The sequence below is a fragment of the Oryza sativa genome, chromosome 12 (genome assembly GCF_034140825.1).
Source record: "Oryza sativa Japonica Group chromosome 12, ASM3414082v1".
NCBI classification, from domain to species: domain Eukaryota; kingdom Viridiplantae; phylum Streptophyta; class Magnoliopsida; order Poales; family Poaceae; genus Oryza; species Oryza sativa.
The window spans coordinates 20,131,102-20,158,093 of NC_089046.1; the positions used below are offsets into that span (position 1 = coordinate 20,131,102).

Consider the following 26,992-nt stretch of genomic DNA (forward strand, 5'->3'; position numbering starts at 1 on the left):
CGGTGGAATTTTGCCAAAAAAAACCCTCCAGTTTGTAAGTAATTAGGTCTAAGCCCCTCACGAACCGTTTCTGTGAGGTGGTACTCTACGTATAGGCCCTTTGGAAATTTGGATATTGCACGGAAGGAGAGAAAAATCGCAAATAAGAACTGCGCTCTAAAATGCGGAAGAGGGGTTTTTTCGCAAAACTCCGCCCACTAACCCACACCCCCCTCAAATCCTAGCCGGTAGCCGCCGCCGCCCGCTCTCCCTCTCGTCTCTCTCGCTCCCTCTACCGCTGCCGCCACCTCGCGTCTCCTCCGCCTCCCCATCGCGCTGCCACCTCCGCATCGCGCTGTCACCATCGTCGTCCCCGTTACCGAGCGCCGCCGCCTCCGCCTCCACCTCTACCTCCCCCTCGCGCCGCCACCTCCGCCTCTGCCTCCTCTGCCTTCCCTTCTGCCTCGCGTGGCCGTTGCCGGGTGCGCCACCTCCGGCTCACGCCGCCGCTGCCGACCGTCATGTGTTTGGGGGACGCGGATCTGACCGCCGCAGCGTCGTCCTCCGCTATCGTCGCCATCGCCGAGCGTCACCGTTGCATCCTCCGCCGCACCTCCGTCCTTCACCGCCAAAGACCGCTGTGAGCGGTCGACCTCGGGTGGAGCCGGCCGCCATTGCCGCAACCTCGTGGGCTAAGCTACAGAACGGTTGTCCGTCGATTTGAGGAGGGAGAGGCGGCAGCAGCAATAAAGAGGGGAGAGGCATGCCGGCGGCTGTATGGTGGAGAAGCGCCGCCGCAGCCCGCATCCCCTCCTCTTGCCCCTCCCTCTCCCACCTGGGCGATTCGTAAGCCGTCGTCGCCGTCGCATGGGCTCCAGGAACCACCGTCGACTGCCGTCGTCGTGTCCCCTGGTCTCCTCAATCCTCCCGTGCGCCACTCATGCCGGCGAGATGAGATCGGCGCAAGCAATGTGGCAGTGGGCAACTCCAAGAAGTCGAGATTGAGAGCTCTGGCTACCGCCTTCGACAATATCTGACCTGGTGCTGCGCCTGCCTCGGCAGATCGGGCAACGGTGTCGACCTCGGCGATGACACGGATTGCACTCCGTCCTTTGCGGCGGATCAAGTACACATCGATGGAGCCCCTCTTCTCCTCCCCCCACCGGCAAGGGCAGATGGAGGCGGTGTGCGCCGGAGGCTGTAGATCAAGTGACGGCCTTGACGGTGAGCCAACCACGATCTCGTCTTCCCTGCTCAGTTCTTTTTACCCCATTCTTATTCTCCCTGCTTGCATCATCCTCAAGCTTTGAAGCCAGTGGACAAGCTGGCTCCTACACTGAGCGGCAATGGTGGCACCAAAGAGCTGTCCAGGTGATCAGTTCGCCTGCGGATTTGTTGTTGAAAACACCACCAGGCAGCACGTGGTGGCCGATGGTCGCGCCTCCACCAACTTCATCAGCGCGTGGATCCAGTATTGATGTTGGGGAGCTACTACTTTTCCTACAATCTTGATGTTTTGATTCATTTGGAGTTTTAGTTTGTTGTGCTCTGATTGTGTATTTTTCTTTTGGTTCGATCAGCATCTTCTGCTCGGTGCCATTCCATTCCCCAAGACCTTAGTTTGCAGTGTCGTGAACTGAACAAATCCTACGAGAGGCTGGTTCCCATGTGCCTGTAAGAGGTAGTCACACAACCAAATCGTTCCACTATTTGACCAATATGTGGGCTGAATAATATGAAGAAGTTCTGTCAAGCAAGTATTGCAGCATTTGTTTATTAATTCCTTTCTGCATGTATTGCTCCTGCTTATTATTTGTTGGTTGCTCTGATATCAGTGAGGCGCACATGGCCTTGTTGTAAAATACGTTGTGCATATAGCGCAATCAAGTTCCAATGGTCTCAGTGGTGCAATACTGCAATGTGAATAGAGCAATTACTGAAGGTGTCACTGTTTGCCATATAGATGTCCACCGATATGATCAATGGTTTGAGAAAATTACTCAATATATTTTTATTTCGCTGATGGTTCAGCAAATCGTTGTTTGTTAGTACATTGTTATTACCTGGCTGTGATAATTAAGGTAGATTAAAGAGCCAAAGGTTATTGATATGTAAACTCCTCGTGGTTAATCTAAATGACAAGGTTATATGAACCAATGTTTCAGTTCAGAAAAAAATGCTGATTAGGTATTGAAATGTTCGTGCAATACAATTTGCTTGTTTTACATGCAACTGTATATTTGATCTATCTTTGCATGTTGCCTACTCAGGCTGGTGCTGTTTTTATGTAATTTACAATTTATGTGCAAATTTCCCTAACTTTACATATCTATGTTTGTAACTGCTGCTCATGAGAGAATGTTCAAACAACTACCAGTTCTTGGTCACATAACTGAAATTTTGTGTTTGATTACAGGCTCCTGGATTTGAAAGCCTGGTGTTACCAACTAGAGATTATCTTTGTATATTTAAGGACCTTTGCTGTGCGGCTGACTTCGTTCAAAGTAAGAATCTACTCAAAATGCATATCCTATAGTACGACGGAATCGCTGTGTATGTTCCAGTTTATTTTATATTGCACTGTTCATTGCAAGAGCAGAGTCCAAGATTTGTGATTTGACACAGTTTGTTTGGTACTGGTTTCTATTTTATGTTTATTGGTTCCTTCAACTGTAATAACTATTTTGTACAATGCTTCGTTTGATTTGTTTGAAACTCTTGAAGCTTGGCTGAATATGTTTCCACATAGTGCATAAAAAAGTAACTAAAAGACTTTTTGCTTGCTGCATGGGGCAGGCCACCGTCGGCAGGCTACTGGGCAAGCTAGGATGCATGAGCTTGGAGCTGGGAGGCTGATATTCTCCCTCCTGTTCTCTGCTTCTATGGCTGACAGAGGATGAGATAAAGTGGAGTTGGGGGCAAGTGAGGACTGTGAGGGTATGAGCTACCTCATTATTTTTCAGGCGTTGCCTGATTTTCTCTAATTGTTAACTTATATGTCATTCTTTAGTTTTAGAGTGTTTCTATAGGTGTAATTCACTCAATATGTATTTATATTACTCCTTTCTTGAGCAAATATGTAGGAACAGAAAAGGGGTCTTTTCTTTATGTGCAATAGTAAATTGTTGTTTTATAGTGAAATTGCTAAGGCAACTGCTTCTAATTTGCCTAAATCAGTCATTGCTTGGTTAAAAAAAATAATGACACCATGGCAGACAATTCTGAAGAGACCATATATCTTTAGTTTGATTCTAACAACCATCTTCTGTTCTGAACTTACGATATTTAGCCATTGATTTATGGATTTTCCATTTATCTATGAATGTTTGGGCTCACCATTAATTTGTTTCATTTCAGTGACCCTTATCTGTGAAATATTTTTCGCTTCCTCCCACTTTGTTTTCTGCACAATCCATGTGTCGTGGTTGATGCTGGTTAATGGTTGTATTTCCTCTTTTTTATTTTGGGAGAAGTCTTCAGTTGATTGGCACATTTAGAAAGTGTATATAGTCTGCTGGAATTTCTTACGATTCTTTTGCAAAATTATGTATTTAATTTGGTTAGTTCAGGTAGAGGACAGAGCTATATACTATTCCATTTGTAATACATAAATTGCTCTAAAAGCACCTCATTTATATTTTTCTATTATAAGTGTTGACATCACATGCATTCTTACTCTTCCTCAATTTATGCGAAAGATTGATTTTTTTCCCATATGATCGTAGATAAATATTGGCATTGTCGTTATAGGATATATATAATACAATGCTCATTCTATATTTAGGTTCCCATCGGATGGCTTATTCAACCAAAGAAAAAGCCAAAATTTGAATTTTCAAACTTAATTTTGACATTGATTTTGTGATATTTTCAACGTAGTTTCTTTTTCAGCATTGGCTTTTACGTCACCGAGAACACATATATAAAAGTTTTACCTACAAATTCATTTTTATTCTCTAATAAGCTGTTTTGGCTTATTACGAAAAAAGCCAAACGATGAGGCCCTTAGCCTATCTACACGTGATGGCTAATTTCTGTCTTGTGCCATATGGAGGTACATCAATTGAAATGGGTTCAATTCAAGTCTATGTTTCATATCTATTTTTTGCTTGCCTTTCTTTCGACATGATTAAGTGACATAATAGTTTTGCGGAGACAATATTTCTAGTTCTATTTAGTTAGTTGAACCACCTCATATATGAAATTTCATCTGAGTTAGTGCTATATGACCGAGTTGTAGCTTATTCGTTATGCTTGGAAATTCATAGTGAAATGGATTCACTTGCAAAAGCGTGTTTGGGACCTTGGGACTGATATCCAACTATCAGCATTTCTTATTATCTTGTATAATCTGGTTATGGTACAAGATAAGACTAACGCGAGGATGAGCTTTCTCTTGAACATTTCTGTTTGATATCTGAGTAGCTGAGTTGATCATGAGTCCTCTGGAGACAGCTCTGGAGAGTCCTTGAACGTTATCTGGTGAGTAATGCTCAACCTTCACTATTAGTTTCACCCATCGCTCTTCTGGTTGATTGCTTGCCAGTACTTATGATACTAAAACCAAGCATTTCTCCAAAAAAATAAGTAGGACATGCATTTTTAAAGGTAATGCTTTGCAAATTTTGTCTCACATATTGACTTTGCTTTCAATGTTCCATAGTGTTATTGCATTTTTTTCCCCTGGAAGTGCTACTCTGCTGTGCTCAATCGTATTTGTTTTTACTGGATTAAAGAGTAGAACCTCTTCGGATTATTTTTAGTTCCTAATATACTTACTTTTATTCTCTTTTCTTCCATGAAGCTGGTGGTGGTAGTCAATGCTCGAGATCCCTTATTCTACCGCTGTCCTGATCTTGAGGTACTTATGGTTTCTGGGATAGTACTTTTCACACTCAAGCAATATCTAATACCTGTAGCAAATGGGTTGCGGCTTCTCTCTGGTTAATGGTCAATGCTCACCTATCACGCGTTGTAGTAGTAAAATTGCTCGAGAAATTGTATTCATGTATTCTCCTTCAGAGATTATTTTTCAAGCATTGCCTGCTTTTCTCCAATTGTTAACTGATGACTAAGTGCTTACCTGTAATACTAAATATTTCAAAACTACAGCTTTCACCTTTAACATGCTTACTCATTCCACTAATATATCTAAGGGTCATCAATTAACAGCTATCCAATGTAATTAACTCCTACTTGCATTTCAGGAGATGCACTGTTCCTGCTTTTCAGTTCTCTTTTCCTATAGCTCGTCAATAGTTACTTCTATTCTGCCTGTCCTATAACTTTGGTTTTCATTGTAGGATGAGCATAATGGTTGTATTACAGACAAAAAAGAAGAATCATCTGTAAACTCTATTGTGTCCCAGTAAATAATGCTACTTCCTTATTGTTTACCTTCATATTTAGCTCCTCCCTTTCACTTAACATTGGTAGAGTTTTAGGCTCTGCTTAGCAAGGCAAACCTGCAGTGGGAAAGGGAAAGCAGTGAGGTCTATCCTTATATCTGCTTACTATGCTTTGTAACTTTGCTTCCTGAACTGTGTGCTCCCAGAAACATGGTGCTATTAACATAAAAAAATACACTGATCAATGTACTGATGAATTTCGCTGCAGTTAAAACTATCAATAGTAGAGCATTAGTTTACATATTGTGCTTTTGTGCTGAAGAGGAAGAGTTATTTTGTAGATAGTGCCAAGATTGCATTTTTCTACTATTTAAATCACAACGGAGTTGCCAATGATAATTTTTTTCCCAATGGTGTGACATTATCTATTGGTTCATTTTTCTGATATCCTGACATTTCCATAGGGCATTGCTTTGAATTTTTTTAAGCTATCATGTTTGCCAGTCCCAATTTTCACATTTAATCCTGTAGTACTGGTAATTGTTTAGGTCAGGAATTGATAGTTCATACATATTAGCGTATTGTTACCTGGGTAAATTTTGCTTGCCAGTTGAAAAATTACATCCATGGGATTGTCTTGTTTCACTCGAGATTTTTTCTTACTTTCATTTTTTCTTTTACGGTTTTAGTAAGCTGATACTATGCTTGATTTAAGTAAGATGTTACTAAGGTATAAGTCATGGTTAGTCTTTCACATGGAAAATTCATGAGCAGCGGCATTAGATGCAGGTAGCGAATGGCATGGTGGAAAGAAGAGTATCTGAGGATGGTGGCAGATCTGGAGCCAAGGTCGATGGGGATGGCCAGGGCATTGCGGCGGCGGACCCTGGCAGACTAGCATGGCATGGCAGCAGAGACAACGACAAGAGGCAGAGGAAGTGGGCGGCCAATCTAGGAGGCACACCACCCGGGTTTGTTCTTGGCACCTTTCAATGTTCTACTTAATATACTCAGCGCACATAATTTACAGATTGAAAAGAAGCATGTTTTTCTTACTGTAATTCTACATCTATTTGTTCATATGATTTGTCTACTCACTAAAAAGCATATTAATGTTATGTGTGTTGTTTAAGTGATCATTTTTTATTTCCATTTATCTAGGTCATGTATTGTTCTGCTCCACATCTCCCTGTTAAGCAGAGTGCCCAACAGCGCTCCCAAGTTTTGCTGGTTAATTGTGATGCCTGGTTGGTTTAGTGGCTGGTGTTGCCCAGGTTTCCAAGTCCAGCAGCTGCCATCATCCAAAGGCACTGGCTTGGTCTTTGCTATGCTCCTTCTCCTTCATCAGGTTGACACATATGCTGGAATTATTTTTCGTGCGTGTTGTTCAATATATGTTGATGTTACTTCTGGGAAGGCATCAACTGATATATTAGTAATCACCTACTACTGTATGTCATCGACCTCCTCTATGCCAAAACAATCCCCAAACTCAAGAATTGCATGCTTCTAATAACAGCAAAAACATATATGTATTGCCCTGTAGTGCAATAGTTCAGTAGATATATCCTATCTGATGATTTCTCCATACCTTCTATTTTTTTCTTTCCATATTTTGCCTGGTCATGTACTCATGTACTGCTAAATAAGTTTACTGTATACAAGTTTAATGCATTTCACAATCATATGTCTCCTTTGAAAAACTCCTTAGATAGTTGGAATTATATAAGAGGAAAAAAAGGGATCTGGTTGCACCTTATGGTCTTATGTATCTAATGTTCAAGTATTTCCAGAATTTATGAATAAGGCATTAGTAGTGGCCGCCCTTCTTGAAGCAAAGTAAAATAGTTAGGTTCTCTAACAGTTGAAGTTGTCTGTAGTCCCAATAAATCTGACAATGGTCTCACCTTTATTCTAAACTTCATTCTGAGTTATAGAAATGTGGCATTTAAAGATCCATGTTTTTCTACAATGCTTAATTTCTTTTTAATCCATATTTAAGTGATTTTTAAATATCTCATATTGGATTATGCAGCTCTCATATTAATACAGCCTTGGAACCTGTTTATGATATATAATGCGTCAGTGTTTTGCAACCTCGATTCTTTGATAAGATGGTGGTTATCAATGTTTGTGGTTTGCTCTATGCATTTCCTCTGCAAATATTTATAGTTAGATGTTTTACTCTATATGTTAATTGACTGTGTACCACTTTTTTCAGGTTCGTTGAAACCATATAAGAGTACGATTGGACCAGATGGAACAAGGGAAAATAAAATTGGGCATAACATTCTGTTACATTAGAAAAGAGATTCAATGGTGCCTGCTCGTTGCAATGGATCTAAATTAAATATAGTTCAAGTTGTAAACTAGAAAGAAAAGGTATCCCCAAACCTAAATAGACACATGCATATACAGATAAGTAGCTAACAAAATGATTTAATCATTTACAATATTATTCATTATAGACTACTACCATCACCACCACTACTCTCTATATCTGTAAGATGGGGGACCTCTGGTGATTGATTAGTCATTGACATATTCATGCTTTTCTCACTTTCAGTTCGAGATGTCCTAATATTAATTATTGCATGAATGGCACAATAGCTATTCTCTACAGCTTTGCTTCCACTTATAATTTACTGTTATCTTGTATGGCTACAACTGCAGCTGTGAGGATAGATGGGTAGCAGGATTGAATGACATTACTTAAATGGTAAAAATCATATTTTCTGGTTGATGTGTTGAATGTGATTTTGCATGATATATATTACTAGCTGAGTAAATAAACATCAATGGAATTTTGGTGTTCCACTAACACTGATTGACCTATTAACAGTTTTTCCGTGTGCTCAGGCACTTAAGGCTGCGTTCGTTCCCCTGGGTTGGGAGCCCAACCCTCCGGCACGGAAAACGGAACGGTCTATTAACACGTGATTAATTAAGTATTTGCTTTTTTTTTCAAAAATGGATCAATATGATTTTTTTAAGCAACTTTCGTATATAAACTTTTTTAAAAAAATGCACCGTTTAGCAGCTTGAAAAGCGTGCGCGTGAAAAATGAGGGAGAGAAAAATGAGGGAGAGGGGTTGGGAACATGGAGCAAAGAACACAGTGCGGTAAGGTTTTATTAGGGTGTGGCATGTATCTACAGGTGCTTCTCAATATATGATTTCTTTGGCTAACGTATGCTTTCATGTACTTATTTACATTCCAACATGTTTGGATTCTTCAGAATATGATGGGATGCTGAATGTAATCTTGAAAAGTTGGGCCCATTATTCTTCAGTTGTCCTATTTGCAAAAACCCAAAGTGTATAGCAATATGTACAAGGGATTATTTTTCTATTAATTTTGGGTTATTATGTAATGAAAACATTGTATATTCATGTGAACCAAGAGTCTGTAACGAACCGAAATTTCAACAGAGAATCAGAGATGCTCTACGTTGATAATAAAGTGTCCATCTGTAGTAGGATATTTACCACGGAAGAGGCAATACTAATTACGATGATATTGATATCCACAAGAGTTGAACTGTAATCTATGATGTCACTTATCAAATTATCGTAGATTTTCCTCATCTATTTACCGACTGATTGTCGTTTTAATCCGTGCAGGCGGCGCGCAATGGCGCGCCCCAGCCTCTAGTGCAAGCAAAAGCTAACCGAAGTCTCATGTTCACGTTCACTAGTATACTGGGCCAACCATTTCTTTTATCCTTTCTCTCAATACAGTAGTAAGTATACTTTTATTTATATAAAAAAAAAGAGGATTGCTTTGTCTCTCGTTGTCAAGTACTCTCTTTATTTTTTTAATATATAATGCCGTCAACTTTTAATTACACATTTGACTATTCGTCTTATTCAATAAATTATGTAGTTACTCCCTCATTTCTAAAATGATCATCATGTAATAGAATACAAAATTTCTCAAATTGATCATCATATAACTGCATGGACATGGATTTCATCAGAATACAATTAATGCAGTATAGGGGAATGTGTGCATGCTAAGGTGTAATTGGCATAGGGTTTTAATCGATGCATACATTATGGGAGAATATGTGCATGGTGTTTTGATTGATGTGATTTAAATTATCCTTGGTCTTATGCATAAACTTATGATTAATTTGGGAAGGAGGGAGTATCGTTTATTTTGCTGTTGGTAGTTTTATCACTAAAAATATTTTAAGTATGATTTATATCTCTTGCCTTTGCATGAAATTTTTAAATAAAATGAATGGTCAAACGTGTGTCTAAAAGTCAACAACATCATCTATTAAAAAAAACGAAAGTAGTACATATTACAAGACACTATATACCAGATCTGTAGTGGTGTGATGAAAATAATTATTCATACAATTAAAAAGTTGGAAATACCTATGTAAAAATAATGGTACTTGTGCTCATATTATTGTTTATCAACAATCGATAGAACTTTAGTTCTTTTTGGTATGTAGCAAAATTGGCTAGTTATTTTACAATTTATTATTGTATCATGTTGCTAAGATGCACCTGCTAATTTTTTTCTATATGCTACATTTTTAATATGTTGATTTTTTTTCTTACCCATTCTGTATTTCAGCACATGGGCTGCATTCGTTGATTTTTTTTTTTCGGCTGAATGCATGGACATTTTCCTTCACTGGCCCTCTCCCATTGTTTGCACTTTTTTTTTCTGTCATGATCTTTAGTAATAAATTCAATTAGGTCCCTCAATTTGTAGCCGAGTCTAAAATTCATCCCTCGACCGCAAAATCAGATACAATGTATCCCCCCGACTTACAAAACCAGACAAACGAGGTCCATCGGAGGTATTGTCTCGGTTTTGGCAGATGTGGCGCCTACGTGGCTCCTTTTGACTAGATCTTTGTCTAACGTGGCATTAACATGGCGTTCACGTGGCAATTTGACCTGGAAAAGAAATTAAAACTATGGGACCTACGTGCCAATTACACACAGTCAGACACAAAATAATAATAGATAGTAGGCCCCACATGGCCCCACATGTCACCATCACCCTCCCCTCCTCTCTCTCCCATGCCAACTCACCACTTCGCCAGGAGCAGGGCCGACCAGAGCAGGCGGGGCGACACACGGGTGAAGTCGACAGGCGGGCGGAGCATCGGTGGCGGGTGGAGCAGACCAGTGGAGCCGAGCGGGCGAAGCGGCGGCGCACGAAGTCGGCAAGCAGGCGGAGCAGGCGGCGGCAGGCGAAGCCAGTAGGTGGGCGGAGCGCTGGTGGCGAGCGGTGCGGCGGTGGGCAAGCTCCTCGCCCTCTCCACCTCCTACTCCACACCCGACGTCCCTCCTCTACTCTGAAATGTCCTCGTCGGCCGCCACTGTCATCTTCCCGCTAACTGGTTGACAAGCTGTTGATGCGAAAAACACACACTGGCCTGGGAGATCTGCTTAGCTCCAGTGCAGGTCCAAAGGTTGATGAGATGCGGGCGTGCCAGTCAGTTTGATCCTGCAACTGACAACATATAAACAATAGATCAAATAACCGATCGGATGGAGTAATTCTAGCCGATGCCGATACCAGCCGATAGCGATAGGGTTTTGAGCTATCGGCCATAATTACTATTCACAGTGGTATAAAGAGCAAGCTATCCTCTTCGACACTCTCTGGCGAACTCAGGAAGGAGATTCTCCTCAAGAATTTTTTGTTAACATGAGAGCAATTTATTTACTTTGCAGGCACACAAACTTAGGTTTCGGCAGGAACATCAGCCGAAAGGGGGCGCCTCACGGTATACCATACGATTTGCACGGTCTCGGCCGAAGCTCCCTACTCACCCTTGCCCGTGAGGGGCTTGTTGGAGGTATACCGCAAAGGGCCTTCGGCCGGACCTGCCGAAACCGAAAGCTTGGGCAACAGGCTCAGACCGGAGGCGAGCGGCGAAGGTCGAAGAGGAAAACCCCAAGGACGAAAGCCATGGCTTGGGAGTACACGTGCTTCGCCGACCAAGGGCCCTGTCAGGGGGTCACGTGGGCGAAGATGGTGAGGCGGCCCGAAGGCATGGGTTTCGCCAAGTACCAAATCACACCGTGAGGAGGCCCAACGGGCCGTTGTGTCCCCGGGGGGATTCGCCAGATAAATGGGCCAAGCCGTTTAGCCCAATTAGGGCCTATACATGTAAAGGACACTGTGTACCCCTAACAACGTCCCTATCATAAGGGTAACCATGTAAATTCCCCTGTAAAGCCAAAACCCTAGGGGAGAGAACCTGTAATAGGATTATAAATAGCCCCTCTAGACCATGTAATAGGGGGATCCAAGAAAAATTTTACTAAGTAATACAATCGTCTTTCTTTTCCAACAACTGTTGAGAGAACCACGCCTTTCGACGTGACGCAGTTGGCCATTCGATAACAGCCATAATTCTGATGTAGATTCTAACGCTTGATGTAAATAACAATATAAAGGCAATCAGCTGATGATAATGCAAGAAAGCAACAATATAATTTAGTAGAAACCAATCAGCTAACAATGACATGATAGAATAGGCATTGATCCGAAGGTTAAAGCATACATCGGCTGGAGGTCTGATGTCATAAAATCCACAAGATTAGATTAAACAGTAAAGTCTTTGTTATCATTGGCTAAATCCAACTTATATGCAATCCTTGTAAGCCGATGCAATGTTCAGATAACTCATCGGCTGAAACCCCGATGAAACCCTTATTGGCAGTCAACAAGCAGGCTAGAGATTATGGCTCTAAGCACGACTTAGTATATCAAACTTAACTAATGCAGCACTAAGTATGAAAAGAAACATAATATCTAGACAATCAAGCCCTTGACTAAATTTTCAGGGTGGTAGATGTCTAAGCTAATCTAATCTAACAACATGATTTAGCCGATACCGGTAGAAGCCCTAAAATGAGAAGGAGTCGATAGAGCTAAATTGATATACTAAAACTAGATTAATAGGGACATATGATAAATAGGCAAGCAAATATATCAACTGAACCAAAGCAATCCAAGAGGTCGAATGTACTGATGTAGCCTTAACGACGCCGATGAAGCCAATATAATTGCAAGGGCCGGTGGAGCATTGGACTTACCCCTTCACCGGAGATCGAACACCGATGCAGCCCCGCGTCAGGTGCCAAGTCCCGTCGAACGATAAAATAAAGTAGAAAAGGTAAAAGGTGGCGATGCGCCGAATTGTATTGATCGTGGAGATTTTTTACAATGACCCAGAGTGCACATATTTATACCCGTGGGGAGATACTAGTCCTTGTAGGACTTCCCTAAAAGATAAAAGGAAAATATAAAGTCCTTATGGGACACTAATCACACTTTCCTAAAGATAAAAGGAAACTAACAAATACAGCCTAATTAATAGATAAACTGCAATGCCGCATCCTCCTTGAACTCGGTCACTTCTGGATGAGCTTCCTTTAATAGATTAATTTCCTTAACCGAATATAGCAGGAATCCGACTATTGGCGACATGATAATTCTCTTAGGGGCTTACAAAATTTCGCTGTTAACACAAGCTCAAGCTCGCGGCAGGCATAAAGTGGAGGATTAGGGGGCGCTGCCGGCGCCCATTGCCATCCTCGTCACCAGGCTCCACCGACCGGCGCTCCTCACCATCCACCGCTAGATATGGCAATGGGAACCCATAACTCGAGACCCGACGGGTTTTTACTCTATTAGGAGCTAATCGTGTTCTAACTCTTATAACCATGGGTCTACTGATGGGTGAAAACTCTTACCTATTGGTATGCGGGTATGGGTCCGCTCTTTACCCACCCGTACCCACCAACCTGTAGGTGAAAAAAAATCCATTGATTGAGCCTAAAACTATGAGCAATATAAGTCTCAACGACTACTAAATCATAGCATAAATTTCCTTTCACATCTTAAGTATTTTTCTAGTCTAGTTCTATGAAATTATTATTTAATTTCTTGATTATGTAATGTGGTTGTATAATTTTTTTACTCGCCTTTGAACGCTAATGTTAATAGCATTGTTGCTAGAGAAAATATTGATGGTTTGCAACTCTAATATGGTGAGGGAGTCGAGCTCTCCAGCTGTTCACAAGAAGGCAGTGGTGGCAGTTGCGGATAGAGAGGATGGGGGCTGTGACTGTCTGCGCCGATAGAAAAGGAGAGAGCAGGTGAGGATGGGGCCGCTAGGAGGTGCGTCTGCCACCATCGCCTGGTCGTGTCGGGAGGATGGGAAGGGGGCACTGCAACGGTGGTGGTAGAACTTGAGCTTGAGCGGTGGTGCCATCGTCATGCCTTAGTTCTTGTCCCAAGCTGTTTGCGCTACCCAACTCGCCCTTCTCCTCTCTTCTCTCTTTATTTCTCCCCTCTCCATTCTACGGTAGCGTCGATGGCGTGGAGAGACCGATGGGAGGAAGGATGGATTGGGGCGATGGTGAGCCACTCATCGCTGGCACCGATAGCAACCTCGCATTCATATCACAACCTCCTAGCTCTCGATCTATGCGGTCCTAGAGATGTTGCATGGAGGAGGAGCGCCACGACCATGGCTAGGAGGGTCAAGGCGGAGCTAGGACCTCACCAGGGGGACGGCGACGTTTAGGATCAGTGCCGTTGTCTGGGATATATAGGGCTCCTGAGGGCGCAGGGCCGTGGATAAGCAGAGTGGAGGAACGTTGCCAAGGGCACCAGCCAATGCCACCACTAATGTTGCCAATGTCAGAGGATAATGAGGAAAAGAGAAGAGGGATGGAGGGGGGATAGGAGGGGGAGAGAAGAGGCAGGGAGAGTGAGGATGACATGTGAGGCACACTTTTGTTTTTGCCACGTAAACACCTAGTTAGCACGAGTGAATCAGGTCAACTTTCCATGTCAACAAAACCATCCATCTATACTACCAAAGAGCGTGTGTTGTTGTGATGTGAATGAGTATGCGTCATGAGTTGCATCCTTCTCAAAAAAGAACCTAATTTAACCCGGTTTTGCAAGTTGATGGTTTAAGATTTCTGTTATTGCAGTTTAGGTATGCAAACTGAGGGAGGACATGTGGACTTATTCCTATGAACAATAGATGCCAGGTGAGAGCCGAAGAAGCAATGAGCAGCAGTTTGTGAAAGAATTTGTAACAAAGGTCTGGCCCAAGCTGCAAACATATGACAAAACATTGAAGGATCCACAAAGAAATTGTTGTTCTGGCACAGCAGAATGTTACCTGGGTTTATTCCCGCGTACGTACCATACCAAACATCATCTGTGATAAAATGATGTTGTGCAGAAAAGAAACTGAAACTATTTTACAGAGACTTATAGGCTTATAGCTTCACCAATGTCTGCATGAATCTGCAGGAGGTGCTTTATACAAGATATGATTTGACAAATTTCTGTAGAATTCAGTACCAGTAGTGTTGCTATTCTTCTACTTCTCTATGAACTGATGGTTTGCATGGGGGGAGAAAATAAATCAAGCTCCGAAATCCCAAGCGATTGTACCAAAAGGAGAGAAAAAAATACTATATAAAACTACTACAGAAATGTACATGATCTGTTCCAACAAACACACAAGCTGGACAAATATATCTGAATAACGTGTGTGCAGCACATGACAAGGGAATTCACACTTCCACAAAACTACACATCAGAAAATGACTCAGCTGAATCCTCCCTGAAATCAAGAGCTGTCAAGCTCTTGTCTACCATTATCAGCCTGAAAAAAAAAAGGTCGTGGAAGAGATTGTAACACTAAGCATGCATGGCATAAAAGAAAGAAATACAGACATAAGACAGAAAAAACAAATATAGATCAAAACACATGGAAATAAAAAATTAAATTAAATTTAGAATGGCGTTTAAAATTGATACTGATATCCATTTCACCCACCTTTTCTTAGTGTATGCAATAACTGGCAATTTTGCAGGAATACTCAGGGAAACTTGTTCCTTGTATGTGGCCTAGTAGACCCCCTTTCTAGACCAGTTCCCAGAACACAAACTAAAGTTGCAATTTGCAACAGTCCTTTTCACTAACTGCTTGACAGGTTGAACATACCTTTTTCAATAATAAAACATAACCATATAAAATGAACAAAAAAATGCTTAGGCGTTACAGTACTAGATGTCACACATCACCACATAGGAAAATGGAAGCTCTTCGGAACGAATTGTGTAGATAGTTGACTTACATGCCAAGGATGCAGGGTCAACACCAACGAAGAATTTACGATCCCATCTGCCACTGCATCAATCAAGAGATTAAAGTGATAAATACTCTCAACAAACAAATTGAATGGTATCAGGTTTAAACATTTACTTTAATCTAGGAACTGACTTTACCTTAAGAACTGGTTCTCCTTGGTTTGATGATGTCTTAGCTTCCTTCATAGCTTTCATCTGTGCTTTTGCTGCTCTTCCAGCGGCTGATCTATCAAACTCCTCCTGTCTGCAGGTTGAGCAAAAAGATTAGTCAAAATTGGGATCAAGCTGCTGCAGTTTGAGTTAATCTGGTATTTGATACTACAAATGTGTAGTAAACCTTCATGTTTAGGGAATAGAGATGATAGATACAACCTATCTCTAAGTTTTGGCTTTTGAGTGCAGTGAAGTGTATCTTCCTACCTATGAAACCTATCATTAGCATATCTGGGCCAAGAAATATTCCAAGAATCAGAATAAATAATTGTGATAAAGAAGAGTATATCTATCTTAAAAGGATGAAAAAGCAAACTTCATCAATGCCTTTAGTCTTGGAGGGTCCCATCCACTCAAGTCATAGTGTCATACCCAGAATTGTGGCATTACAAAGAGACCAAGCATATTGGAATTGGAATGTGGAACGAAGAAACCAAGCATATTGGAATTGGAACTGGAACGAAGAAATAAGTTTGAAATTGGAACGAATGAACTGTTTTCAAGAATATAAGGAAATCGGAAGATGAAACAGTGAACAAACAGAACACAACATTTCATGATGAGAAATCACATGGCACAAAATCTCCCCAAAAGAACATACATTTCTTCTAGTTTATCATTCTCATCCCTTTGCTATATGTTTTCCTGCTTCACTTGTTCCTTGCTTCAGCTCTAACCCAGGGGCAGATCCACTGTATAGGCAGTGGGGTCCCAGGACCCCAGTCAAATTTTAATGTATGACATATGGGCCCCCACTACACCCGGGAAAAAGGACCCCACTCTCATAATTTCAGTTCATTTTCTCACTTTTGCATCGGTGACAACCTTTTCTGTGGACATGATGAATCAAAATAGTCTAAAACAATATATATATGGAGTATACTATGAAGTAAAATGGTGTGTATGTAATAAACCTTGGATAACTCTCATATAAATGCCCCCAGTCCATTTTTGTCCTGCGTCCGCCCCTGCTCTAACCCGCCAAATAAGAGGAAAGCCTACATACTCTCTAAGGGCATGCTTGGTAGAACTACCAGGATAATAAGTTTAGCAATCAAGAACTGCTCAGTGTTCACAGGATAAAAGCTTCTGTAGATAATACTAGTCAAGTATAAAACTCAAATAGGTCTGCCGCATTACAATTCGAGACGTCAATGATTTGATTGAAATGTGTTCTGCCAAAATGTGTGAGTAATATCTTCACAAAAAGTCATAGCAACATTGCTGCATTGACAAACTAAAATCTTTATCTAAAGGCAGAATTGTGTTAATTCAACTTGATTTTTTTTGCGGGGGAGTTAATTCAACTTGATGATAAGAAACTACTTGAAAGTTGACAAGACAAGCATGAGGACAGGGGAGATCATGCCAAAAGGTATAACTATTTTTCTTTTGTAGCGATCCAAAAGGTAGAACTTTAAACATACATACACTACGTACTTGAACAAGCCCCAACAGATCAAATAAAGAATTCAAAAATATTTGTACACATGATCCAAAAAGTGAATGAATACTACTTTCCACGCAAAAGAAAATGGTGTTCGAACCAAAGAAAAGAAGAATCATAAACAAAGGTAGTAGTTGTAACCGAACCATCCTAACAAGCCCCGAGTTCTCTAAATCAGGAGGTCAGTTCATTCTCGATAAGCAAAATCATAAACCCCAATCACACCACTAATTCAAATGGCCCCAAAGGCTACATTTCCAGGCGACGTTTTTCAAGAATACCGCAAGGTTCAAAACCCGATCGACTTAGGCCTGAACAGATTGGCATATGAATGAGCCAGAGAACAGAACAACAAATTACGCTATTGGCAAGAAAAGGGAGCCGCTAGTTCGTATCGAGAAACTAAACCTCCCCCCAAAACAAACAGGGCGCGCGGCTCGATTGGAGGAGGAGAAGAAGGCGCAATCAAACCAGGTCAACGCGGGCGGCATAATCCGAACAGAGCATTCGTATGGCCCAGGAATCCACCTCCGATCCCCATCGGATCAAGAAACCTACTCCTCCTCCCCCCATTCTGTTCTTCCTGACAGGCTCGGACCACGTACGAGAAACGATCGAAGAACAAACCAAATTCCTCCTTCCTATTCCAAGCAACCGGAACAGGGGGATTCCGAGCTCCGCCGAGGGGGAAGGGAGAAAGGGAGAGAGAGAGAGAGGGGAGGGAGACGAAAGAACTCTAGTAGTTACCTCCGCTGCGCGGCCTCGGCGGCCTTGGCGCGCGCCTCCTTCGACTCGGCGAGCTCGGCCTCCGCCCGCCGCTCCCGCTCCGCCCCGCCGCCGCCGAAGCACGCGCACTGCCCCATCCCCTCCTCGTCGGCTGTGTCTGCTCAGCTGCTGCTCCGATCCTCCTCCTCCTCCTCCGGTTGCTTGCTTCGAATTCGATTCGATCGTGTCGTCGCCGTCGACGACTTCGTCTTCTTGTGCCTTCGATAGCGCGTTGCCCAGGAGGAGGAGGAGTAGGATCGGGAGGATATCCACGAATCTGTTCAGTTCTTGCCGCCGGTGGGGTGTGGGGGTGGGTGCGGGGGATTCTAGAAGCTTCCGTGGGGCCCACCTGCCAGCGGCACCCTGTGGCGGTTAGTCTCAGGTAGGTTCGTGTGGGTGGGGACCACCTGGCAGTGGTATGGCGGCGGCTTGCAAGTTGCAACGAGGGGCCACCTGGTTGTTACAATACCGATGTTGCTTGTTTCTATACTAAGCGTGTGTTTGAGGGATAGGCATTGAGAAGGTAAGTAAAACGAGATAAACTATTAACGCATGATTAATTGAATATAAATTATTATAAATTTTAAAATGGATTAATATGATTTTTTAAAACAACTTTTCTATAGAAAAATTTTGCAAAAAATACACCGTTTAATAGTTTGGGAAGCGTGCGCGCGGAAAATGATGTACTTTCTAACTCAATGTATCTAGAACGAACGCAGCCTAAAAAGAGTTAACTTTTTCTTTCTACGTACCCATATAGTTTTACATATTTCATAAATTTTTTTTAATAAAACAAACTATTAAATATATTTTAAAAAGTTAACGACGTTAAATATTTTAGACTTATACCAAACATGATAGATATGGATATCGGGTTCGATAAACATGAATACCGACTCCGGTACCTCATGTGGGTATCTAGTCCTATATACGCTACGCTAATGTAGCTCTCAAATAGTACCGGTGGTCATAGTCACACATGATCTATATCAAGGGAAAAAAACAATAAAAGATCCAGTCGTTTTCTATGTTAAGATATATATTTTCTCTCGCTACACGCATGCAAGCCAGATACAATGATTTAGGCATAACTTCGATAAAAATCCATTAAGGCATAGAGATAGTACACATTGTACACGTACTAACAAGTACTTCATCCTATTTTCTCTCCTCGATCAATCACAATCTTTCTCTAATTATTTTTACCTATTTTTTAATATATATGTCTATCTAAAAAAGTGCTAATATTTATGGGATTCCCTCGTTCTAAAATATAAGAGATTTAAGATATATGAGTACTCCCTCTCCGTCGCATTTTCTCTCCTCGATCAATCACAATCTTCCTCTAATTATTTTTACCTATTTTTTAATATATGTGTCTATCTCAAAAGGTGCTAATATTTATGGGATTCCCTCGTTCTAACATATAAAGGATTTTAGATAGATGAGTACTCCCTTTATCCAAAAAAAAACTCAACCTAGTACTTGAATAGGACATAATCTAATATAATGAATATGGACAAAGGTGGAGTACTCCATCCATCCAAAATCCCTTATATTTTAAAATGGGGGAATCGCATAGAAATGTTATCATTTTTTGAGATAGACACATATGTTTTAAAAATAGGTAAAAATGATTAGAGGAAGATTGTGATTGATTGAGGAGAGAAAATGGGTGAAGAAATTAAATGGAGAATGACTATGATTGGTTAAGAGAAAATAGTAGGTAAAGAAATAGCTTTATTTTAAGATAAAACATTACGCTAGAAATAAACATTTTGAGATGAACATTTGGAGATGAACATTTGGGGACGGCGGTAGTAGCAATGTGACCTACCACCCCGTCCTCCTTTTTCACGACCATATGGACCGATGGCTGCATGGCGCTCTTGGCTGCTGATCCATGACGGAGAGGGAAAGGGGAAAGAGAGAAGGACAGAGAGTAGAGATGATGCTCTCCGCTGCTGATCCATGATCAAGAGGGAGAGGGAAAAGAGATAGGGAGAAGAACAGAGAGTAAGGGGGTAAGAACATATGGTGTACTAGTGTGGATAAGATATCTAGCTGTATGGTTATTAAGTTGTCACGTACAGACAAAATACTAGTATACTATAGTATTTCTGTTTTTTTAAATAGGTGCTAGCAAAAGATGATTTTTCCTTCTCAAAATAAACCAATTTATATTGGGATGAGATATAATATAGTGTGATGAATCCCGTTTCATCTTAATTTGGCCGGGTTGGTGCGCCAACTCCACCGGGTAACGCACTAGTGCAGTGCAGAACTGTTCCACCGTGGACGGGGGTGTATTTAGTTCACGCTAAAATTAGAAGTTTGGTTAAAATTGGAACGATGTGATGGAAAAGTTGAAAGTTTGTGTATGTAGGAAAGTTTTGATGTGATGGAAAAGTTGAAAGTTTGAAGAAAAAGTTTGGAACTAAGGGCCTGTTCACTTTGATGCCAAAAAAAAAATCTTACCAAATTTTGGCAATTGGCATGATTTCTTATATAGCTACTAAAATTTGACAGCAAACTAAATGTAGCTACTTTTCTGACAATTTTACCGAAATTTGATAAGGTTGAAAATGATATCGAAATAAACAAAACAGACTCTAAACTCAGCCGGGATGTCGTTTTGTCCTGGAGTAGCTTTTTTTTTCTTTCCCCTGTACTGTAGGAGTACTATTTACACAACCACCAGTCCACCACAGCTGACTAGCCGAGACGGCTGCCCGAGAGCTGAGCCACGTCCAGCCCTTGACCGTGGCCGCTAATCCCCTCGATTTTGACCGCCGTCGTAGAGACCTTCTCCCAATCCACAGCGGCCAGCCGGCCACCGACCCCTGGTCCAATCGTCGCATCAGTCGAGCTCGGCCGGAGGAGGAGGGGAGGGTGCGGCCGGCGGCCCTTGCCGGCGACAGTGAGGCAGAGGGCGGCGATGCGTGGGGCGTCGGCGAGCAACTGGTGGCGGCGTGCGGTGCGGGATTGGGAACGGGAGGGACAGGGAGTCAGGAGGTCTTCATCTCTGCACGAATCGTAAGGTAATCATCAGAGCCATCCAAATGAAAAGTGACTGATAGTATGATGAAAATGAAAAAGGGAAAAAAAAAAGACAAGGTAATCGACAACTAGCGCAAGTCCTTTTCATTTTCTTTATGAAATGGTTGAAGTTATCAGAAGATAAGAGCGACCTACTACACTGTCTTGCTCGCTCATTGTCTCTCTCTGCATTTGGGGGTGTGTCAGAAGAGAGATGGAGGAATTCCTGACCAGAATGGTTGATCAGCTAAGTACCATGGCCGTGTCGGGGTTGGCTTCCATGTTGGGTGCGCAGCAGCGAGTGGACTCGCTGGTCGACGAATGGGAGACGCTCGAGAGCTTCCTCAAGGCCACGGCATGGATCTGCGGCAAGACGCGACGGCGAGGCGGTGGCTTAATTCTCTCAGGGACGTTGCTTACGACGCGGAGGACCTCATCGAGAGCGCGGTGCTGCAGCAGCAGGGTGACAGGTACTCTGCCGTGAACTCGGTTCTCCATCCGATTAGTCGTTACAGGTCTGCCCAGAAGGTGGAGGAGATCAGGTCCAGGATCCGTGACATGGTAGACCGCCGGACCAGCTATGCTGCCATGGCACGTGAGCTTGGACATTGAGCTGGAGAGACCAGCATCAGCCCCATCAGTCGTCATTTCGTCTCCTGTTCCAGGTCAGTTTTCAATGTCGTGGAGCTCAAAAACCATTCTCGAGATGTACTCCATCTGTCCCAAAATACTCCATTCTCGTGCAGTAAATTGATTTGTGGTTTCCGTGTCCAACTTTTGACCATCCGTCTTATATGAAACTTTTTTTATTAGTATTTTTCTTTTTATTAGATGATAAAACATGAATAATAGTTTATACGTGAATTATCTTTTTGAATCTTTCCATAATTTTTTGAAATAAAACGGACGGTCAAAGGTTATATACGGAAACCCACGAATCAACTTATTTTGAGACAGAGGAAGTAAGGATCAGGAAATCATGTGGAAAATTTTAAGTCTAAACAAATTAAGGCCCTCTCTGGCACAGATCTAGACCACATATCCATGCATGATTTGAATTTCCAGTGTTGACTTATACTACCTCCGTCCCATAATATAAGGGATTTTTGCTACAATTGTATAGCCAAAATCCCTTATATATTACTTCCTCCGTTTCATAATGCAAGACTTTCTAGCATTGTCCACATTCATTTAAATGTTAATAAATCTAGACATATGTATGTGTTTAGATTTATTAACATCTATATGTTTGTGGGCAATGCTAGAAAGTCTTATATTGTGAAACGGAAGGAGTATAGGACGGAGGGAGTAGTGTTTTAAAATTTTATATTTCATATATAATGGAAACAAACTGATTCATTCAAATGGTAAAAACAAAATCGTAGATCCAGATGCATGGATTTGTAGACCAGTGATTGCAATTTCGGTTCGAAATTTCGGTAATGTCTCACCCCACCGACAAATCAATATATCGACCAAAATTTTTAGATTTTCTCAAATGTTTGTTGAATTTGGTCAAATTTTATTCATATCTAGTCAAAATTTGTTAAAATTTTAAAAAAAAAATCGGTCCGAAAAGTGCCGAAAATCACAAAATTTCGGTCCAACCGTCACCAAAATTTGGCCAAATCGAAAATGCAAACCCTGTTGTAGACTAGGAATATGCAGCTTCACAAAATCTTGGATTTGGGGCTATGCCAAATTGGGCCTAAGTTTAAAAAAAATATCTGAAATTTTTGCCAAAAATAAATTCCTATCTCGGAGAACAAAATTTTAAACCGAAATATTGAACCCTGTGTCAGGTGGCGGAGTTCATCTTACCACATAGGCAACAATACCATCTTTGGTCTTGAACAAGACACTGATATGATCATGGAAAGGCTGCTCCAACCTACTGAACATCGAGAGGTGATTGTGATAGTTGGCATGGGAGGGATAGGCAAGACAACCCTTGCATCTCTTGTTTTCAACAAGGCTCGTGGAGTTGAAGAAAGGAACACTTGGTCTGGCCAAGCTCCACCCAAAGCAACAGATCCAGGAAGCAGCAGCAAAAGAAGTCATTTTGACGTCTGTGCTTGGGTTCCAGTTGGTCAGGATCCTGATACTCTCCACCTCTTCAGTACCATATCTATTCAGATTGGAGCTAATTTGGATCTATCACGTGATGTGGCTGAAATAAAACATCATATGTTCACCTTTCTGCTTGATAAGAGGTACCTGATTGTTCTGGACGACGTCTGGAGAGAAGAAACATGGCATGAATTGGTTGACGCTTTCCCCATGTCGACAAATGGGAGCAAAATCCTGATGACAACTCGCTCCAAGGTAATAGCCATTTCTGCCGACCCTGCTTCATATCCACATGAGCTGAATCCCTTGAGTGATGAGGTGAGCTTTCACCTCTTCCTATCCAAAGTTTTCCCAAATAGCAACCTTAATCAAGCAATGTCGTATCCACCACTGATGGAGGATTTGGGGCGCCAACTCAGCAAGAAATGTGGTGGTTTACCTCTTGCACTTGTGGTTCTAGGAGGCCTACTATCAGCCAAGGAAAAGAAACACGATGTATGGAGCAGCATACTGAATAGCATGAACTGGAACGACAATGAAGCTGAGAAACAGTGCCTGAAAATATTGGCCTTAAGCTACGACGACTTGCCCTATCGTATGAAACTGTGTTTTCTTTATCTAGGAGCTTTCAGAGAAGAATCTGAAATCAGTATCTCTAAATTGACAAAGCTATGGATTGGAGACGATCTTATACCTCAGCAAAGTGGAAGAAGAAGAAAAGAGGACACGGCCACTGACTATTTAAATGAGCTCATTCAAAGGTGTCTCGTGCAACCTGTTCTTCTGAAACATAAGCAGCGATCAACGAGGGTGCGTGTCCATGCTCTATTGCGTGAGCTAGCAATATCAGAAGGAAGAGAAAACAGATTCCTTTATTGTGAATATAGCAACCAAGCAGTGTCGGAAATGGAGATGGAAACCCTATCGTCGTTTGGTTCTCCATCCGGGACCCAATAAACGTTATAATCTGCATGATTTCGAGAAGATGAGAGCTCTGTTAATCGTCCCACGAACAACGGGAACTCAAACCATTTGTGTTGGCCATCAGGTTATCAGACCATTCTTTCCGCTAATTTTTAGATGGTGTAGAATCAACTGGCAAACAGTTTGGAGCATGCCTTATATAAGAGTTATTGAAGTCGAAGGATTGATGATGCCAACGGATGCTCTGAGATCCATCCAGAGTAGCCTAATTCATTTAAGGTACTTGTGCCTAAGAAACACCCAGTTGGTTGCGTTCCCGTTCAATGAGAGCAAGTTCCCATCTCTACAAACACTAGATATAAGAGAGACATCAGTCAAGAAGCTACCTGATACCATTTGGGCTCTTAAGACACTTCGTCATCTGTACCTGAACGGAATGGAACCTCCAAGTATAAGATGCCTCACCAATCTACAAACGTTTTGTGGGGTCTTAGTTTCCAATGATCAGATTGCCATGGAATTTTTAACATTAAAAGATCTGAGGAAATTACAAATTGAACTCAAAGCATGGAATGGATACCCTCTACTGGTAAAATCTCTGAAGCTGCTGCTGGCTCTCACCTCATTCAAGTTGTCTTCCACAGAAATCTCTTCAGAAGTGATTAACAAAATAGCACACCATTCACCGCTGCGCAAGCTGCATCTCCAAGGCATGCTACATCCTCCTGTCCTGACTCTAAGCGAATATTTTTCAGATTACATCACGAGCATCACATTGTCAGCCTCGAGAATTGGCACTGATCAATTAAAAACACTTGGCAGTCTGACATGTCTATGGGAACTCAAGCTAAAAGATGATGCACTCTTGCCATGTCCACAGCACAGCTTTCCTCAGCTGGGATATTTAAAGATCAGTAGCCTAACCAACCTGGAGGCATTCCGAATCGAGCGCGGTGCTTTTTCCAACCTCGTCCGCTTTTCAGTACACTATTGCAGTAAGTTTCGTAGCATCATCGATGTCCTGGAGCATACTACGAGCCTGCAGGTCCTGAAGCTCAAGGGAATGGAACTTCTACCGGATATTACTGATTCTTGTAGAAACAAAAATGTTTCTGTTATCACTATGGCTTATTAGCTAGAGTGCTAATTTGGTAAAATTTCTGCGTCCATAATTGGGACAAGATCAGCGTTGATTTGGTACTCTCTGGATGTCAAAGCATATCGTTTTGGTCGTGTTTCAAGTTGAACTTTATAGATTTTAAACATCTATATCTATATGCATTGAGTATCAATATATGTAATTTGTATTGATTTTATCGAAGAACCAACTTTTTCCATAAGTTTGTTTGACATGTGGGCTCAACTGGCAATGGTGTAAGACTGTAAGTGTTACATTTGTGTTTGATGGTTGATCTGACCTATCAGACAAACAGAGCTTGCAGTTCTCTAATAAAATCAAAAGTTGATGTTGCAGTTTTGTGAGGTGGTGCCATAGATAGGCACCGAAAAAGAAGATGAAATATCCCGATTAATTCTATTGCCAGCAGATACAACGTAAAATAACATATCCTTACAGAAAGCTACCAAGCTCATCTGGCTTCAATTTTTCAATAAAAACCAGTAGCATCGCTATTTATTCATTGACAGAAAAGTTTGAAAAATGCTTTACACACAGCAGCTATGTATTAATGCAAGCATGTTTATATTATACCCTTCAGTCATAAATTTATGATGTTTTGGTCTTTGGACAATATTTTATCAAACTTTTGAAACTTTTACTACCAACGACTTTTAAAATACTTGGTTTGAAACTGAAAATAGTATGTGCGATTTGTCTTTAAAGTACATTCATAATCTCATAATTGTACTCAATTCTAATGTAAGTAAGTTGCACCCCAAAGACAAAACAAAAAAAATCGGTTGACAGGAAGAACAACAGTTCTGTCCATGATCAGTTCCGACTCTACGATTCGTAGAGGTATAATGGTCTTCTTTTTTTCAACTCTTAGAGGGATGTTACTAGGAGGCTGTAACCATCTTCTGTTTGACAAAACTGCTTGTAGTGGCAACGGCATTTTTTTTTCCAATGATGCGCTTGTCAATGATATTTTTTAGAATTTTTTAACTCATTAGCATATAAACTGTGAATTTCCATTGTTATAAAACTAAAATTATAAACTTTCGATTTCTATGCTTAAGGTATTAGTGCCGCGTAAAGAATATACCGTTTCTGTCTTCACTTGGTCTCAAAATATACTAAGTTTGACCAATGATATATGTACTTTATAAAGAATATATTACAAATTAAAATATTGTGCGAGTATTTTATACAAAACTATGCCTTATTCCTTGGGATGTTTGATTAAAATTATTGAGCAAATTATTGTTATGAATTATCTACTTAACTATATAAATTAAATATTTAAAAAAGTGATCTAAGTAATGCATTAGAAAAAAGATTTTTGAGAAAACATAGTTTTTTGAAGCATAGATAAGAAATAATCAGTTTAAATAATCTGGTAAACAATCTGAAGAATGAAATTAAAGTACCATTACTTATTCTTTACAAAAATAGAAATGCCAGATTTCATAATTCATAAACACCTATATATGGCTGAAAATTGCGGTTGATTGGCATGAAAAACAATATTTGTTTTATTTGTAGTTCTTTTTTGAAAGATAAGAACATTCTTTTCGTTTGGCCCATAGAGTTCACGTGGATGCATGCTGAAGCTTCCTTGTGGGTTGAGCGACTTAAGTTAGATGACCGTCATGTAATCTCGACGTGGAAGTCTCTCTTCTCCTCCTCTATCCACTCTCTTCATGTATAACTAGGACTTTAGCCGCGCTTCGCAGCGCCCTACCGTTCATCAAAAGCTATGTAGCTTACATACAATTATAGGAGAGCATTGAATAGTATTCAAAGAAAAGCAAATAACATGACTATGCGATAGCTGCTAAGAGCATCTAAAGCAAAGCAAAATTCTGACCAATTTAACCAGTGTGAAGGGTAGTAGTCTAGACAATGAGAGTCACATAGCCA

General features: G+C 41.2%; 4 protein-coding genes across 12 annotated transcripts; 3 read left to right on the plus strand and 1 right to left on the minus strand.

The window, feature by feature from the left end:
* Positions 1–255: 255 nt before the first annotated feature.
* On the plus strand, positions 256–8,070 carry LOC9266999 (uncharacterized). Of its 7 annotated transcripts, XM_066306231.1 has the most exons (9): positions 256–1,203; positions 1,284–1,458; positions 1,560–1,660; positions 2,396–2,483; positions 2,776–2,916; positions 4,784–4,840; positions 6,111–6,298; positions 6,489–6,675; positions 7,549–8,070. In XM_066306231.1, the coding sequence occupies exons 7-9, from the start codon at positions 6,111–6,113 to the stop codon at positions 7,555–7,557; spliced, it is 384 nt and encodes a 127-aa protein (XP_066162328.1). In that variant the 5' UTR covers positions 256–1,203; positions 1,284–1,458; positions 1,560–1,660; positions 2,396–2,483; positions 2,776–2,916; positions 4,784–4,840; the 3' UTR covers positions 7,558–8,070. The 7 variants fall into 7 exon arrangements, 5 of the variants coding, with proteins under 5 accessions (XP_066162328.1, XP_015619758.1, XP_066162331.1 ...); XM_015764272.3 differs by having other exon boundaries at positions 1,284–1,660; positions 2,776–4,840; positions 6,117–6,298; XM_066306234.1 differs by lacking the exons at positions 256–1,203; positions 1,284–1,458; positions 1,560–1,660; positions 2,396–2,483 and having other exon boundaries at positions 2,777–2,916; positions 6,117–6,298.
* Positions 8,071–14,588: 6,518 nt separating this feature from the next.
* On the minus strand, positions 14,589–18,186 carry LOC9271902 (uncharacterized). 2 transcript variants are annotated; one of them, XR_001541742.3, is made up of 5 exons: positions 17,896–18,186; positions 15,627–15,732; positions 15,476–15,528; positions 15,175–15,320; positions 14,589–15,000 (listed from the first exon to the last, which is right to left on the minus strand). XR_001541742.3 is itself a non-coding variant. In XM_015762797.3 (4 exons), the coding sequence occupies exons 1-3, from the start codon at positions 18,009–18,011 to the stop codon at positions 15,511–15,513; spliced, it is 240 nt and encodes a 79-aa protein (XP_015618283.1). In that variant the 5' UTR covers positions 18,012–18,186; the 3' UTR covers positions 14,589–15,000; positions 15,476–15,510. The 2 variants fall into 2 exon arrangements, 1 of the variants encoding a protein (XP_015618283.1); XM_015762797.3 differs by lacking the exon at positions 15,175–15,320.
* A 2,447-nt stretch (positions 18,187–20,633) lies between these two features.
* Positions 20,634–25,286, plus strand: LOC4352320 (toMV resistant protein Tm-2 netted virescent). 2 transcript variants are annotated; one of them, XM_015763157.3, is made up of 3 exons: positions 20,634–20,957; positions 21,163–21,620; positions 22,758–25,286. In XM_015763157.3, the coding sequence occupies exon 3, from the start codon at positions 22,822–22,824 to the stop codon at positions 23,980–23,982; it is 1,161 nt and encodes a 386-aa protein (XP_015618643.1). In that variant the 5' UTR covers positions 20,634–20,957; positions 21,163–21,620; positions 22,758–22,821; the 3' UTR covers positions 23,983–25,286. The 2 variants fall into 2 exon arrangements, with proteins under 2 accessions (XP_015618643.1, XP_066162785.1); XM_066306688.1 differs by lacking the exon at positions 20,634–20,957 and having other exon boundaries at positions 21,113–21,620.
* On the plus strand, positions 23,978–25,286 carry LOC136354866 (probable disease resistance protein RF9). Its single transcript, XM_066306689.1, has one exon. It carries the CDS (start codon positions 24,011–24,013, stop codon positions 25,082–25,084), a length of 1,074 nt encoding a protein of 357 aa, XP_066162786.1. The 5' UTR covers positions 23,978–24,010; the 3' UTR covers positions 25,085–25,286.
* Positions 25,287–26,992: the final 1,706 nt, after the last annotated feature.